The 17500-nt window shown below is 43.8% G+C and overlaps 2 protein-coding genes across 2 annotated transcripts in view; one reads left to right on the forward strand and one right to left on the reverse strand.

Moving 5' to 3' along the window:
- The first annotated feature begins 985 nt into the window (after window positions 1-985).
- Window positions 986-2487, forward strand: LOC143039345 (uncharacterized). The gene is made up of 3 exons (XM_076209226.1): window positions 986-1024; window positions 1830-2228; window positions 2358-2487. The coding sequence occupies exons 1-3, from the start codon at window positions 986-988 to the stop codon at window positions 2472-2474; spliced, it is 555 nt and encodes a 184-aa protein (XP_076065341.1). The 3' UTR covers window positions 2475-2487.
- A 12368-nt stretch (window positions 2488-14855) lies between these two features.
- LOC143039226 (uncharacterized) overlaps window positions 14856-17500 on the reverse strand; it is a 3268-nt gene continuing 623 nt past the window's right edge. Inside the window, exons 1-2 of the mRNA XM_076209093.1 lie at window positions 16638-17500; window positions 14856-16394 (exon numbers count right to left, since the gene is read on the reverse strand). The exon at window positions 16638-17500 is cut by the window's right edge and continues 623 nt beyond it. Of these exons, the coding sequence (XP_076065208.1) occupies window positions 16103-16394; window positions 16638-17347 (1002 nt within the window). The 5' untranslated portion in view covers window positions 17348-17500 and the 3' untranslated portion in view covers window positions 14856-16102. The remainder of the gene's footprint in view (window positions 16395-16637) is intronic.

Below are 17500 nucleotides of genomic sequence, written 5' to 3' on the forward strand. Positions count from 1 at the left end.
TACACGATTTTTTTTCTCCTCTGATATGGATTCGAAACTCCAATCCAAATGTTTTTATTTTGCCATCTAGTATGAGGGAGGAAGAGGTCGTGTTCTGCGTACATCAGCTGCTGAGTGGTCAATCTGCGACCGACAGCATTTTCTAACGGACGCATAATCCATGTTCTATCTCATTCATTGGTAGTATTCGGTATTGGTTATCAAGACGCCATCCTTCCATCCCCAGCTGTGATGTGTGTGGATGTGGATATGTGGATGTGTGTGTGTGTCTATCCACCATAAGAAGACACTACTTGTACGAGCATGGACTAACACTTAAGAGACACCATATGGAAGGCACCACCGCCATCATTGAAAGAAATAATGACACCAGAAGACTAAAGATGACAGAAGCGGTGCTAATTTACAATCAAAAACCCGCTATTAATATACAACAGCAACCTGAAACGTCGTTACCAACGAGAAGACAGAGGATGCACCCCGCGCGCTGATTGGCGGGCGGACGTTTGGGCACTCCGCTCTCCGCCGATATATACCGCCACACGATCAAACCGCGTCATTCTCTGTCAACAATTCAACCAGACAACACCTCCTGAAGATGGCTAATTAGAGCCGAAAGACGTCTAGAGGAAAACACCATGGACTTCAGTATCCTACTCGGAAATCTGCATCCAGACGACCGCACATTAGTGCGTAACATAGAAAAGATATTCTATAAACAGAATAATGCTATCTCAGCTGTTGACTTTAACAACGCATGCATTATTAACGGCCTACTTCCAATATATATATATATATATATATATATATATATATATATATATATATATATATATATATATATGTATATATATATATATATATATATATATATATATATATATATATATATATATATATATATATATATATAGATATATATATATATATATATATATATATATATTATATATATATATATATATATAACGTTTTCTATGCCCCCATGCCTGAAGAACTCAACAGCAACAGCAGCAGGAGCACTGTACTTGCACTATATTGGTGCAACGTCATCTAATTTTGTCGGCTCAATGATGGGGTGAAGAAAAATTCAGTATTCAGCGCTTCTATGCTTGGAAACAGTATAACGCCGAAGTGGTGGCGTCATAGACAGTGGCGATTCTAGGACTATGAAAATTGGAGGGCCAGCTGAAAAACTGGGGGGGGGGGGGGCATGTAAGATTCCTTCCGCCCACGGACGATTTCTTTCAAGGAACAACGGGCCTCCTTACACGGGCCTCCTTACCCAAGAGGCCCATCAGAACGACCCATTCACCGCGTGGACCCAGCTGCGCATCAGAGGTCACCTTGTGACCTCCTCTCCATAGATCTTTCAAGATTACCAAACATACATGGGAACTCGCTCAATCCAGGGTCAGAGTTCACACCTACGGCTCTGGCTCCCCTCTGGCACCTCAAGACATTCTATTGGCTGCCCTTCTCGGGGGGCACGCCCTTTTTTTAATATTATTGGCTGCCTTCTTATGGGCACGCCCATTTCTTAATTAGATTAAGTTTAGCTAGGAAAATCTGGCACCTCGAAAGTTGACTTCGAGACTGCCAGACGAAGATTGTATCAGATCAGGCTCACCCCAATAAACCGGAAAAACCTATCCGCGTTTTCCACCAAAACCCCCTCCAACAAGTGGTGGCAGCGGTGGGATTTCGAACTCTACATACGAAGGCAAGACGAACTCTACAGCCGTGAACATCGAAGCAGCTAGTGGATTTCGAACTCTAATCCATATCTACAAGCAACCAGCGAAAGCACGCTAAGCACCGACGTCTAGGCCATCGCCAATCAACCCACTCGACACCGAAGACAACATTTAACATTCTTCGAGCTTCGCCACCTCCACCAACAGCTGCCCAACAGACTTCCATTCTCCACCACGCCCTCCAACATCGAGCGACGAGAGCTTCGCTACTACAACCAGCTGCCCATCGAGCGACGAGAGCTTCGCTACTACAACCAGCTGCCCATCGAGCGACGAGAGCTTCGCTACTACAACCAGCTGCCCATCGAGCGACGAGAGCTTCGCTACTACAACCAGCTGCCCATCGAGCGACGAGAGCTTCGCTACTACAACCAGCTGCACATTAACGCGGTACCTTTCTGCAACTGCCTGCCTGAACGACCGACCTTCGCCGCTGTTTCCAGCTGCTCAACAGCTACGTCAAGAAGACACGTATAGCTCCTACAAGCCCCTTCTTTTATTTTTATTTTCTCAAAGTAATACTTGGGAATTGTATACAGTGCTCCTTTACCCATACATTCTGATATTTCAACAGAGCACTAACCTTTACCTACATTACAGCACTTCCGTGAACGCAGGATCCTCTCACAACTCCCCATCACCCTTTCTCCCATCACCCTGTGCGCGACCACAACCGCCCATCACCCGTTCCCTCCATACGTCAACTTGGGTAAGTAGATATATTTCCGTTTTATAAGTCCACCTAGTGCAACAGGATCTCTTTAATTTTTTTTCGTAAATGCAACATAGTGACCACCACACTTACAGACCCGTTACACGTAGCCAATCGGCACAGATCCCGCAAGACATGGATGACCAACAACAACAACAACAACAACCACAACAGCGACAGGCTAGCTCCTCGGGACAAGGTGCAACTGCCGCGCCAACCCAAAATCTAGTTACATTAATCAAAGACGAGTCGACTCTCCCTTTGTTTAATGGTAAGAATATACCAGTGCACAATTTCCTGACAGAAGTGGACGCTGAAATTGCACGTAGAGGCGCCACAGATGACAAAACAAAAATATCCATCTTGACGTCTAGGATTGACAAACATGGCACATTAGCAGGATTCATAATCCACGCTGACGCTTTCATCGAAATAAACACATACGCAGAATTCGTGGACGAGTTCAAGAAGGCCTTTGATATTTTTGAACCGCTTGGTGCCTTCTCAACCATTTATTCTGTAGGGAAAGAGTTAAATCACCCACCTTACCAATGTAAGGATCAATCAGTGAGTGTAGCAACCTCAGTAAAAACCAAATTAAGAGAAGATCTTGTTAACAGTCAATGGGTAACAAACGGCATGATGAGTGTGGAATATGTCGTATCCATGGTTGCCTACCTGGTTTTTATCTCTAAATTGCACCCAGAGACGTTGCGACGTGTAGGGACTTCCGCTTTCAAACCGGATATGAAATTATCGAGATTCGCTAGACAATTTCCTGACTCGGACAAGGTGACCGAGGAAATAGAAAGCCAGACTACACCTATTACACGAAACCACATGATAGCCCAGGTAACACAGGCCACTCCCCCTATCACGAGATCAAGACATACATCTCGCACACGTCATCAGTCACGTCACAGGTCCCCCTCAAGGACACGAAAGTTTTGCAACTATTGCCGGAAAGTAGGACACACAGACGATATATGTTATCGTAAATTCCCCTCAACGCCCAACAAACACTGCAGTTATCATGGAAGATGTTTTCACTCATCCGACAGATGTAGAGTCTTACGTTCACAATCCCCACACAACCGAGGATCAACCCACTCTGCCAGGTATTCACGTAACTCATCCCCGACATACTCGCGTCATGCATCTCCTGTGAGACATACACGCCACTCCTCCCCTGGTAACCTGTCACATAACTCATCATCTACCTGACTCCTCAGTAAGAAACCGAAAGGCCTGTCAAGATCAGATAACCCTTACACTGACATACATACGTCCATGTTGCCAGTTCACACACTTAACGTATCAGATACATCTCCTACATTAACCTTCAACGCCACGACTGGAAAAACCAAATTGAAAGTTTTTCTTGACACAGGTTCCCCAGTGAACATTATGTCTGTCAATAGTTTTAATAAACTACGCACCCAAACAAAGCGAGTGACTATTCTAGAACCACCAGATGTCAATTTGTGCAATGTGGATGGGATTCCTTTCCCCATCATTGGAAAATTTTCTTTAGACATTAGCTTCAAGAATGAGTGCCCATCCATTACAGTTCCTACTTATGTAGCAGATGTTCATTTCCCTGCTGATGTCCTCATAGGCTTAAACTTGATGAAGCAGCATAACATTATTATATATCCTGCTCAGCATGGCATCATTTATGCAAACCATTTCCTCCCAGCATTGCCTTCAGCAATTTCCCCTACTGTCAACCACCTCAAGGTGACCGAACAGGAAAAGCCCAAGTTAAGTTCAAGTAATTTTAGCCAAAATAGTCAAACCAACTCTGTTAATGACGACACCTACAAACAGACACATGCACATGACTCTCAACCCTCCATTCCATTACCAACGATAGGAAGATGTTCTAAGCGTAACAGGCGCGCGCTATCTTCTCATAGGTCTAAATCTGCTAAGAGACAGACAAAACAACAAGTGAAAGCCAGTGATCTTTTGCCAGCGGAAGCACATTACTTGCCCCTCTTAGAGGAATTCAACACACAATCCGCACCAGTCTCTCAAGTGTTATCGACTTTCCGACATTCTCACGCAGTACTTATCAGTCCAAAGACACTGTTCCCTCGTGAGTACACACGCATACATATACGAGTCTTCCAAGCACCAGACACCGATGTACTCTGTATGCCAGAAACTTGCCGCGTAAAGGGTATCTCTCTGTTCTCAGCCATCAGCTCTACTTCCAGAAGAGGTCACACTTGCATTATTATTGCAAATAATAGCAACGCCCCCCTCCACCTCACACTTGGCACAAACATCTGTGATTTCCAAATTTACCCTTCTCGTATCAAAATCATGGATAACGAGCTCCCAACTTCTCAAGTTTGTGCCACAGTTCCCAATGTGCAAGCAGCACAGGAACCTATTAACGCATCTCACCTTAACTCAATTGATTTCCCTGATGCACAAGCAGACTTGCTTGCACTTTGCAACAAGTTCAGACAGACCATTGCAACGGAAGGTGAACCCCTTGGAGTCACTAATATAATTCAACATCATATACCCCTTCGTGAGAACTCTAAACCATGTTACATTCCCGCATACAGACTACCGCACTCTAAACGCATGATAGTGGATTCACTGATTAAAGACATGATTGCACAGGACGTAATTGAAACGTCGATTAGCGAGTGGAATTTTCCACTCTTTGTAGTGCCCAAGCAGGACGGGTCTTTTCGACCTGTAGTGGATTTCAGAGAGTTAAATAAACTCATCATTCCTGACCGACACCCTATTCCCCTGCTAAACGACCTCCTCCACTCTGTTGGTGAAAACAATGTAGTTTTCACCACCTTAGACCTTATGTCGGGATATTTCCAGATCCCCCTTGCTCCAGAGTCGAGGCCTCTGACAGCTTTTAGCACACCCACAGGACACTATCAATTTAAACGACTCGCCATGGGTCTCATTTCAGCCCCTTCAGTATTCACACGCCTCATGCATCAAGTACTTAATGGTCTCATTGGTGATTCTGTTTTCATGTATCTTGACGATGTCATAATAGCTTCCAAATCCATTGACGAACATCTACACACTCTACACAATGTGTTCTCGCGGCTAGAACAAGCAGGTCTCAAATTGAAACTTAAGAAGTGTTCCTTCCTTCAGAAGGAAATACGTTTCTTAGGACACGTCCTAAATTCCAAAGGAATATTAACTTCACAGGACAAGGTCAAGGCGGTCACTGAATTCCCACGTCCTACTTCCGTAGATCACGTACGTTCATTCCTTGGTCTATCAGGATTTTACAGACGTTACATTCAAGGTTACGCTAGTGTAGCAGCACCTTTGACGTCACTCCTTAAGAAAGACATACCCTTCATTTGGACACCTGACCAAGAGAAAGCCTTTACTGACTTAAAGAAAGCCTTAACCACAGCTCCGGTCCTTGCATTCCCAGATCACAAGTTTCCCTTCACAATTTACACAGATGCCTCATATTCCGGTCTAGGCGCTGTTCTCATGCAAGAACACAACTCAAAACTCAGACCTATTGCTTATGCGAGCCGCACTCTTAACAAGCACGAACGTAATTACTCAGTCACAGAAATAGAAGCATTAGCAGTGATATACGCCCTCAAACATTTCAAAGACATTATCCTCGGGTACGAAATACACATATACACAGACCATCAACCAATCTTACATTTGTTTAAAGGAAAAAATCTATCAGGAAAACTTGCCCGATGGTTTCTCACCATCCAGGAATACATGCCTACCTTCCATTTTGTCCATGGAAAAGCTAATCAGGTGGCAGACGCTCTTAGTCGACACATTGCAACCGTCATTCCAGTCCCTATTTCAACTAATATTACACAAGCACGCATAGCAGCAGCTCAGAGATCAGACCCTCTTTGGAAACGTGTCATATATTTCCTCGAATCTGCAGACACAGGTGACACTGACAATTTCCCCCCAGACATTGACAACTACACACTAGTTGATGACATTCTCTATCATAAAACAACATTAACAAACAAACAGGAACCCAACAGATCGGTCCTCCAACTAGTAGTTCCTACAGAGCTCATTCCAGAAGTTTTAAAACTTCTACACGATTCCCCGATTGCTGCACATCCTGGCAAAGATAAATGTGTTACTCAGGCTAGACTACATTATTTTTGGTTAACTATGCGTAAGGACATACACAACCACATCGACTCCTGTCATTCTTGTGCGAGTCACAAAGGTCACATTAGCGGTCATGTTCCAATTCTAAATTACCCTACACCTTCAAAACCCTTCGACACAGTAGCTGTCGATCTCCTTAAGTTACCTCTTACACCAAATGGTAACAAATACCTTTTTGTCTGTGTCGACCACTTTTCTAGATTCTGTATTCTTGCACCCTTACCAGACAAGACAGCACAGCACGTTGCAAAGACAATTATTGACAACCTCATATGCCCATATACGACACCCAAAACTCTAATCTCTGACAACGGCAGTGAGTTTAACAATGAGATTCTTTCGAACATTTGCGAGTATTTCCAAATCAATAAATGTAATACTACTGCTTATCATCCTAGTTCAAATGGCCTCGTTGAGCGCCAAAATAGAAAGATTCTCAATGTTATCAGACATCTTGCTTCTGACATTCAACCCTCCTGGGATGAACATGTTCCCATGATTCAAGCGTGTCTAAATTCTGCAATAAATAAATCAATATCAGAGTCACCTCATTTTGTTCTTTTTGGTTCAGACAAACAGCTCCCTTATGATCTTCTCCTTTCAGATCTACCTCCAATCTATAATTTCAATGACCTTGTGAAAGTTAAAGTAGCAAATTTTAATCACCTTTTCAAAAGAATACATAATTCTCTCCATCTAACCAAGGACGAAATGGTCCGTTTGCACAACAAATCAGCCAGAACTGACACCCTTGATATTGGAGACATTGTTTACACTCTTAACCACACACCTACCTCTAAGCTTTCAGCAAAATTCTCAGGTCCCTATCGTATCCTTGACCACGAATCCAACAATAAAGTAAAGGCACTCAGTTTGCAAACTAGGACAGAGACTCTGTTGCATAAAGATCACATAAAAAAGGTTCCTCGTGGCTTAGACATAGAAGATGTTAATTCCCCAACTACCTCAATTCAGGATAGAGACGACAGCTCACGAACCGTCTCGCAAACCCCGCCAGTACCATTTTTCCATTATAATCTACGTAACAGAGCCACGCCTTCATAAATGTATATTCCTTGTATAGGTGAACGGAAACAATATCTACTTTCCAATATTCTTAATTTTAAGCTCTCTTATTTTTCATATATTTTATTCTTGTATATAATCCTAATGCCAAGGCCGTGTTAAGGACCTTGCCTTGTGTTTTGTTCTTGTTTCTCTGTGTGTACAGTCACCGGGACGGTGACAATAGCGTGGCCGAGCATTGTAAGATTCCTTCCGCCCACGGACGATTTCTTTCAAGGAACAACGGGCCTCCTTACACGGGCCTCCTTACCCAAGAGGCCCATCAGAACGACCCATTCACCGCGTGGACCCAGCTGCGCATCAGAGGTCACCTTGTGACCTCCTCTCCATAGATCTTTCAAGATTACCAAACATACATGGGAACTCGCTCAATCCAGGGTCAGAGTTCACACCTACGGCTCTGGCTCCCCTCTGGCACCTCAAGACATTCTATTGGCTGCCCTTCTCGGGGGGCACGCCCTTTTTTTAATATTATTGGCTGCCTTCTTATGGGCACGCCCATTTCTTAATTAGATTAAGTTTAGCTAGGAAAATCTGGCACCTCGAAAGTTGACTTCGAGACTGCCAGACGAAGATTGTATCAGATCAGGCTCACCCCAATAAACCGGAAAAACCTATCCGCGTTTTCCACCAAAACCCCCTCCAACAGGCATGGCCCTCCCAGAACCCCCCCCCCCACTGCGCGTGATACCGCAGTAGTATTTACCAAGGTATATACATATATATATATTATATACATATATATATATATATATATATATATATATATATATAATATATATATATATACATATATATATGTATATATATATATATATATATATATATGTGTGTGTGTGTGTGTGTGTGTATTCACTTGGTCTTTGGATCACGTGTTGGACTCGTGATCGACAGCTATTTCCCTCCTGGAAGAGAGCTCAGAGCTCGTAGATCCGATCTATGGGTAATGCTATGACCTTACACACACACACACACACACACACACCCAACTCCCCGCCCACGAGAGTCAGAGTAACGACCCGAAGCGCAGCTGTACCGAAATAATTTCGGCCCTGGGCAGGATTCGAACCAAGCACTACGGGCACCACCATGCTAGCAGTTTATCGCTCTACCAACTGCGCCACCGAGTCGTGTGTGTGTGTGTGTGTGTGTGTGTGTGTGTGTGTGTGTGTGTGTAATCTAAAAATAGGATATGCAAAAACTGGGGGGCCCAACCTGGGGGCCAGCTGAAAAACTGGGGGGGCCATGCCCCCCCCCCAGAATCGCCACTGGCCATAGAGGTGTCAAAATAGTGGTAAAGCGTAGCAGAACCAGTAAACGGACAACTGTGATTAGTGTTTTGTTTTTTCTTCCGTGAAGATTAGTCTATGATCCTAAAAGAATGCCGAGTGATCTAGTCCTCAGGAATTTCAATGAAGACACATAGATAACTGAACAAGACAATGTCCCACAATACGGGTGGGGGATGGTGGCGGGTGTTTTTATGCATCGGTAAATGGGTAGATGAGAAACGCTAACTTTCCTTTAAAGTGAGATGAAGAGAAATACAAAACGAAACCACTTCAGCACAGTTACCAATCCATGTTTTCATTTCATCCTTAAATAATTCTCATCCTTCATCTGCAAGTTCTACTGAGATTGCATCTACGTCTTCCCGTTTTTCATATTTCCTGGAACTTCTGTCATTCCCTCAATATTTGCTCCCGTTATGCACTCCGAGGTTCACCAGACCATCGACCTGTACCCATCCTTCAACCGACAAAGAATATGGTAATATATTAAGACTAATTAGATATATAATGGTACCGCAATGGATATCAAATGGCTCAAATTGTAAAGACTTTATTCATCAGTTAGGTAATAGCATAAAAAACAAAGTACAGTCATCTCTCTCTGCAGATTTAATGGTTAAAATAATATTTCGCTAGTTATCCAAGTACCCCTGTAGTCCGTCCCGCAAAGCCCAAATTGAGAACTCTTGCTTTACTATATCTTCAGTCTAATTTATTTTTCAGCTATTCGCAATCGCCTCTTCCTTCTGGGAACTCCTTTATTTATTCATTTCTTTTTTCTCTACGATTTTTTGTGTCTGTAAAAATATGTTTTGTATCTCGGCTTCTATTAGGCAGTTTTCCAGTTCTTTCAAAATAATTCGTTTTCTCTTTTCATTCTGTTCTTTTTTTTCTCTCTCTTTCATCAAGCCCTATTTTCTAGTTGTCTCACATTTACTGTGAAGCCAAATTTTCTTTCAAAACCATTGGCATAAACATATTCACACCGAAGTGTAGGGGTCAACTAAACATTTTGCATTTCATCTGTTTTGTTAGTAAAAATGGATTGATTCCAACGTGATTCTTCGAAAATTTCCTCAGATCGAAGAATTTTTTATTTCCAAAAATGGATCTATCTTGTCTTTATTACATATTTCTCGACACTATCTCCTACCAAATCAAGCGTTACTTGGTCACACTTTCCAAGAGGGCATAAATACTTCAATGAATCGCTAATATCAAGTTCCTTATTTAGTACCATGTCTAGTCTTTGAGAATCAACACCGTGTGAGATCGAAACCTTTATTGGTATGACGTTTCGCTTGTTACAGCTTGTTCAAATACAGACATATGGCAAACACTTGAAAAAGCTGTAAAAAGCGAAACGTCGTACCAATAAAGGTTTCGATCTCACACGGTGTTAATTCTCACAGTCTTGTCGGCTTTTGCCATTGTGTTTCAACATGTCTAGTCTTATGAGAGAGCCATCTCCTCTTTTCATTGTCATGTATTTTACTCTGCATTTTCTCATAAAGAGTTACCTCGGGAATTTCCACAACTACCTGGTCCCCTTTCCTCCCTAATTTACATAAGTGCAATGGAATTCATCAACCTGGATTATGATGTAATCTTCTTCAATCATATATTTATATTTATATATATAAATATGTGGAAGGGTGGTGAGTTAAACACAAAGAACAGTTGGAGTTTTATTCACTGACGTTTCGTCCTAACCCGCACCAAACGACAGTGAATAAAACTCCAACTGTTCTTTGTGTTTAACTCACCACCCTTCCACTCATTTGTCTTACATACTTCAATATATAAATATATATATATATCACAACAAAGATATGTCGTAGCACATATGTAAAATAATACTGATGACCCACTTTCGGAGAAGAATAAGCGAAGATATAGAGATCTGTATATTTCGATCACTTACTGTGATCCTCTTCGGCAGATATAAGTTACAAAGTACAGAACGATATGTATTTATAGTAAAGCAGTGAGGTAACATGAGGGGACGAGGCTCAGGTCAACACGCCCGGCACGCATGCTCGCATCTTGGTGGCTCAGGTCACATGACCGGCGTTGCATGGGCCTTGGTGAGTTTTGTCCACCGTTAATGTTGATGGTAACATTTTATTTATGGCAAAAGAAGAAATACAGTCTGGTGACCATTGACCATGGGAAATGTTATAATTTGGGAAATTGTTTATTAAGGAGGATTCTACTATTTTTCTTCTGAAACTACATTTGGATTTATAAATTATTTCAGCATCGTCCCAATTTATTCGGTGGTTTTTATTGGCGACGTGCTGAAATACTGCGGAATTTTCCTGTCCGTATTTAACAGAGTTCTTGTGCTCCTACCCTGGTATTGAGATCTCGACCCGTCTGTCCCCAATATACATCATTGCAATCTAAACAAGGTAATTTATAAACTCCAGGAGTTGTATTACTCTTGGATCTGTGATGTATATTGACAACTTTACTGAACAAATTATTAGGATAATGGAAGATAAAATTTACCTTTTCCTTTGGTAACATGTGAGACAATTCATGGATGGATTTGTTAAAAGGCAATTTTATGCTTCTATTATCCCAATGATGATTCATGGCGGAATGGGAATCTGTTTTGTGAAAACTAATTTTGGCCTTGCTGAGAGCTTTTTGTAAAAACCACGGCGGGTATCCTAATTTTGTTAGTTGATTTTTCACTGAATTTAGTTCCAAATCTAAGTATTGGGAGCTACAAATTCTCAAAGCCCGTAAGAATAGGCCTGAAGCTACACTATATTTTATTTTGTCAGGATGGTGGCTAAAGAAATGTAGGTAGCTCCCTGTGTGGGTGGGCTTCCTATAAACTGTGAAGGACAGTGACTCCGCATTTCTTATTATTAAAATATCTAGAAAAGGTAATTTGTGATCTAATTCCCATTCCACCTTGAATTTAATATTGTTCGTTAGGTGATTGAGCTGGTTGTGAAATTCTTGGAATGATCCCCATTCATCATCCCAAACCGTAAAGATATCATCTACATATCTATGCCAAAACATGGCGGGTGGTTTAATTTTCGGTAATAGCACTGATTCAAAATATTCCATATATAAGTTGGCTAGAACTTATATAGAGCCATGGGCTCTAATCTCTCGCCAGTTCTAGCCAACTTATATATGGAATATTTTGAATCAGTGCTATTACCGAAAATTAAACCACCCGCCATGTTTTGGCATAGATATGTAGATGATATCTTTACGGTTTGGGATGATGAATGGGGATCATTCCAAGAATTTCACAACCAGCTCAATCACCTAACGAACAATATTAAATTCAAGGTGGAATGGGAATTAGATCACAAATTACCTTTTCTAGATATTTTAATAATAAGAAATGCGGAGTCACTGTCCTTCACAGTTTATAGGAAGCCCACCCACACAGGGAGCTACCTACATTTCTTTAGCCACCATCCTGACAAAATAAAATATAGTGTAGCTTCAGGCCTATTCTTACGGGCTTTGAGAATTTGTAGCTCCCAATACTTAGATTTGGAACTAAATTCAGTGAAAAATCAACTAACAAAATTAGGATACCCGCCGTGGTTTTTACAAAAAGCTCTCAGCAAGGCCAAAATTAGTTTTCACAAAACAGATTCCCATTCCGCCATGAATCATCATTGGGATAATAGAAGCATAAAATTGCCTTTTAACAAATCCATCCATGAATTGTCTCACATGTTACCAAAGGAAAAGGTAAATTTTATCTTCCATTATCCTAATAATTTGTTCAGTAAAGTTGTCAATATACATCACAGATCCAAGAGTAATACAACTCCTGGAGTTTATAAATTACCTTGTTTAGATTGCAATGATGTATATTGGGGACAGACGGGTCGAGATCTCAATACCAGGGTTAAGGAGCACAAGAACTCTGTTAAATACGGACAGGAAAATTCCGCAGTATTTCAGCACGTCGCCAATAAAAACCACCGAATAAATTGGGACGATGCTGAAATAATTTATAAATCCAAATGTAGTTTCAGAAGAAAAATAGTAGAATCCTCCTTAATAAACAATTTCCCAAATTATAACATTTCCCATGGTCAATGGTCACCAGACTGTATTTCTTCTTTTGCCATAAATAAAATGTTACCATCAACATTAACGGTGGACAAAACTCACCAAGGCCCATGCAACGCCGGTCATGTGACCTGAGCCACCAAGATGCGAGCATGCGTGCCGGGCGTGTTGACCTGAGCCTCGTCCCCTCATGTTACCTCACTGCTTTACTATAAATACATATCGTTCTGTACTTTGTAACTTATATCTGCCGAAGAGGATCACAGTAAGTGATCGAAATATACAGATCTCTATATCTTCGCTTATTCTTCTCCGAAAGTGGGTCATCAGTATTATATATATATATATATATATATATATATATATATATATATATATATATATAATATACTAGTACATATACATATATATATTATGTATATATATGTATATATATTATATAATATATATATATATATATATATATATATATGTATATATATATGCCAAGGGCTTTTTCCCTCTTTACAAGGGAAGTAGCTTAAGTCAAAAGACATAGTTTCACCCCCACCCATTCCACCCCTCTCTCTTTTCTTGGCTCCTCCTGGATGAAGGGACATTCTTGCATCTCGCCCATGACCCTGGGTCAGAAGCAAGGCAGCAAGACACAGTACATCCACAGCAAAGCCGCTTCATTTCATCGGCGACACCTCCTCCTATCCGTCCCCTCACGTAGTAACATAGAAGACGGGGAGAAATCCCTTTGGGCTGCGTCAAAATATCATTTAGACAAAACCACTGGAATTGTGGCAGGGGTGATGGGCTCCCAGCGCTTGACCATCCTCGAGGTGATCGTTCAAAGGGAATTGCAACTTGTCATTAATGCACAGGTTAACGATGTCACCCTCCCAAAGATGAAATCTGTTCTAAGGAGGCAAGCGGAATTGCCCACAATACAAGAGACTCAAGTGTAGAGACCTCCTGTACCCAGGCAATACGCGGGTGCACAGAAATCATGTGTCTCAGAGTCTAAGCGTCTAAGACTCTTAGACGATCAGAGAGGCTGAGAAAAAGACGGGTAAACGGTGCCAGTCAGGATGGGAAAGCACAGGTGGTGGGACCTCTATAAGGAACGTCATCTTTCAAATATACAAACTCGCCTGGATACAGACACATCCCAAGTGATGATTCAGAACGCTCTACGAAACCTCTTTGCCAATCTTTGCTGTATTTTGTTTTTGTTTTCCGTTTTGTTCGGTCTTTTGTCTCGTCAGTTCATGATAAATTCGCAACAAATCCTGGAAACATATTTTTCCCTCTCCTCTCAGCCAAACCCACTTTTCGAAAGAAAGCTTACAAAAGAAATAGAGTACTAATTAGTTTGTTTCATATTTAACAGAAAATATATATGAATATATATATGTATACATACATATATATATATATATGTATGTACACACACACACACACACACATACATATATACATATATATATGTATATATTACTTCTTTGTCGCGGCTAGTGCCGCTTAAATTGTTTTTATCGGCTTAAGAAACCTGCACAGCGAAGCTATAGCGGTAATCCCCTACCACACTCCTGGCCAAATGGCCACTTCCGGAAGGGAGTGTGTGGTTGGACATTCCGCATAAATCATCGGAAATTTAAAATTCCCGGCTCTGTGCAGGTGGCGCAAGCGTCTACAACCCCACCTCCCCCTCCCTATCCCCTCCCTTCTTACTCGGCTGCACGGATTGAGCCGTCACTTCAATGAGAAATGAAGGCTTCGCCTGTGGGAGGAGGGAGGGAACCTAAATCTGTGCAGGTTTCTTAAGCCGATAAAAACAATTTAAGCGGCACTAGCCGCGACAAAGAAGTATTATCGGCTGAGAAGAAACCTGCACAGCGAAGCTAAGCATGAGACGAGGATAGGTGGGAGGAGAAGGTGAAGCCCAAATTGTAGTCGAGGACAGGGCTCAAGCCGTTATTACGTGTGTCTCGTATGGGAGACTATTCATCTTATCATTCAGTAGAGGGGAGACAAAAAGCATCAAGTACTTATATCGATATCAATATCAATATATATATATATTCATTTGTTTATTTTTTATAAAAATAATATTGTACAATTTACATAGTGCATAAATTCTATGTAGAATATTGTATCTTGCTCAGCGGTTCCTGGGCCTTCCCCTACCCCTCGGTCGCCCTTTGCCCCCCTTCTTTTGCGAAGAGAGGGGTGGAGCCGTTCCCATGGCGACACATGGGACAGGGGTGATCGAGTGGTAGAGATACCGTGTCTTGAAGGAAGTTGCTGATGCCCAGCCCCCGAGGTCCTGCACCCGTTCCACAGAGTGGGTGCGGAGAAATGCCAGCGATGCCGCGAGGCCTCTGATGTTGTGGGCGTGGGGGGCATGGCCCGGGTCGGCCTTCTCTATAATGCGGCAAAGTAGACGCGCCAGGGACCTCGGGGTTAGGGGGTTCCGAGATTTCGAATTGTAGAAGAGATGATCCTCGGACACCCCTTCCGTGCGTTCCACGTAGTCTTTAAACGCACGGACCGGGCACAGCGGGTGTGGGTTTCCTTCCTCCAGGAAGGATGGTATTCTGATAGGGCCAATCATGTCGTCCGCCTGCTCATTCTTGGCTAGGAATGTAGGTGATGGAGCGAGAGTTAGGGCAGAGCAGTCCTCCTCCAGGTTGGAGAAGGACTGGTGGCGGGTGATCGCCGCCAGCTGTGACGCCCTGTAACCCGTAGCCAGGGCGAGCAGAAAGACGGCACGTTGAAGGAAGTGTTCCCCCTCCATGATGGTCCCTTCGAACGACAGGTACTGCAGAACACGATGCAAGGACCAGGCTAGGACCGGCTGACGTCTCGGCTCTCTCGAGGCGCGGATCCCCTTCATTAGAAGGTTTCGCTCCCTTTGTGGCACTCTGATGTTCATGCCGAAGCAGAGTGGATCAGCGAGGGCTGCGGAGTGAGCCGAGATCGTCGCCGGTGCCCTGTTGGTGGTGTCAGCTAGCCAAGACAGGAAGTCCAGAACTGTGCTAGCGGAGATGGTCACTATCGCGTGTCTCCGAAGGTTGGGAGGGTTGTTGGATCTGGATGACGGTCGGGACCGTAGCGAAGACGCGGTCTGTCGCTTCCTGGTCGAACAGACCACGGGAAAGGGGAGCTGCTCTCACCACGCCCCGGCGAGCTATCTCCGGGGCCGACCGCGTTGCAGACTGACGAGCTGCTAAACGAGCCGCGGTGAAGGCCCTCGCTGCTGGGGGTAGGGCTGATGACGCCATGTTGGCTGTACCCTCTGCCACGGTAGAGAGTGCCGCCAGGGTGTGTCTGCATACAGAAAACACGCGAATCAAATTAGTAGGGCGAGAAGGATCCCGATCCCCGGAGGGTGTAATAAAGTCACATCGCTCAATTGTAGAACGTATAACATATGCGAGGCCGAGGTCGTTTCCGAACGACCTCGTCCTCGGGCGCTAGTCAAGAGGCTCCGTCCTGGGTGAAGACGCTACCTGAGCGTCTCTCGCCAGGACAGGTCTGGACCCTCTGTATAGATTGAAATATCCCACTCACCTCAATTCTTCCCGCGGGAAGTCCTCAAAGCTCGTGGCGAGCGTCGTCAGCCAGTTCCTCATCATCGCGATTGCCGTGACGGTCGAGATGGTAGAGGCAAGGTCTTGTCTGGTCGAGGCCTCCGTCGTCAGCAACTTAGCCTCCGGTTCACTAAGTTGATGGGGGAGGGCGGGGTCCCTACCCGAGTGCCATAAGCAATCGCGCAGGCCCTCCGGCGCGAAGGGTGGTGGCAGGACGACGGGGAATGATGAAGGGATATGCCGTCGAGGAGGAACCGTCTTGGGTTGGTCTTGGGCCCGCTCGAAGAGAGCAGGGATGTCTAAGGCCTTCTCCCCTTTCTCCTGCGGGAACCAGGCGTTTGGGGAGAGTGCTACCGCCGGCGAGTCCCCCGACCTGTCGACAAACATATGCCCATCAGGGTTTAAACGAGGGTTCTCCAGGAGAGCACCTAATGCGTCCAGAGTGTTAGAGGTGGAAATCCTGGAGGGCGTGGAGGCCGGGGCGGAGAGGGGTCGAATCTTATATAGAACCTTAGCCCCCTCCTCGTCGTTGGCCCACTTTAGGATAACGTCATCTCTCCTCCTCCAGCCCTCCGGTAGCGAGTAGTCGGGAGACCAGGCCACTAGCTTGTGGCCTTCTCCAAACGAGTACTCCCAGGACCGGGGAAGGTCACACCATGAGAAGGGGCGGAACTCAAAAGAGTCCGTCATGGTAGGAGGATAAGGTAAAGAAGAACTGTAGTGGTCCTCCACCCCGTCCAACCCGACGGACGTCTGATTGGGGGGTTCCTCCTGAGAGGGGCCTTCTAGTCCTATACCTGTCGCCGGCACGGAGGGGCGGAGGGAAGGACCAGGAGGGAGAGT

The sequence above is a fragment of the Oratosquilla oratoria genome, chromosome 26 (assembly GCF_046742065.1).
Source record: "Oratosquilla oratoria isolate Oo_2021 chromosome 26, ASM4674206v1, whole genome shotgun sequence".
NCBI lineage: Eukaryota > Metazoa > Arthropoda > Malacostraca > Stomatopoda > Squillidae > Oratosquilla > Oratosquilla oratoria.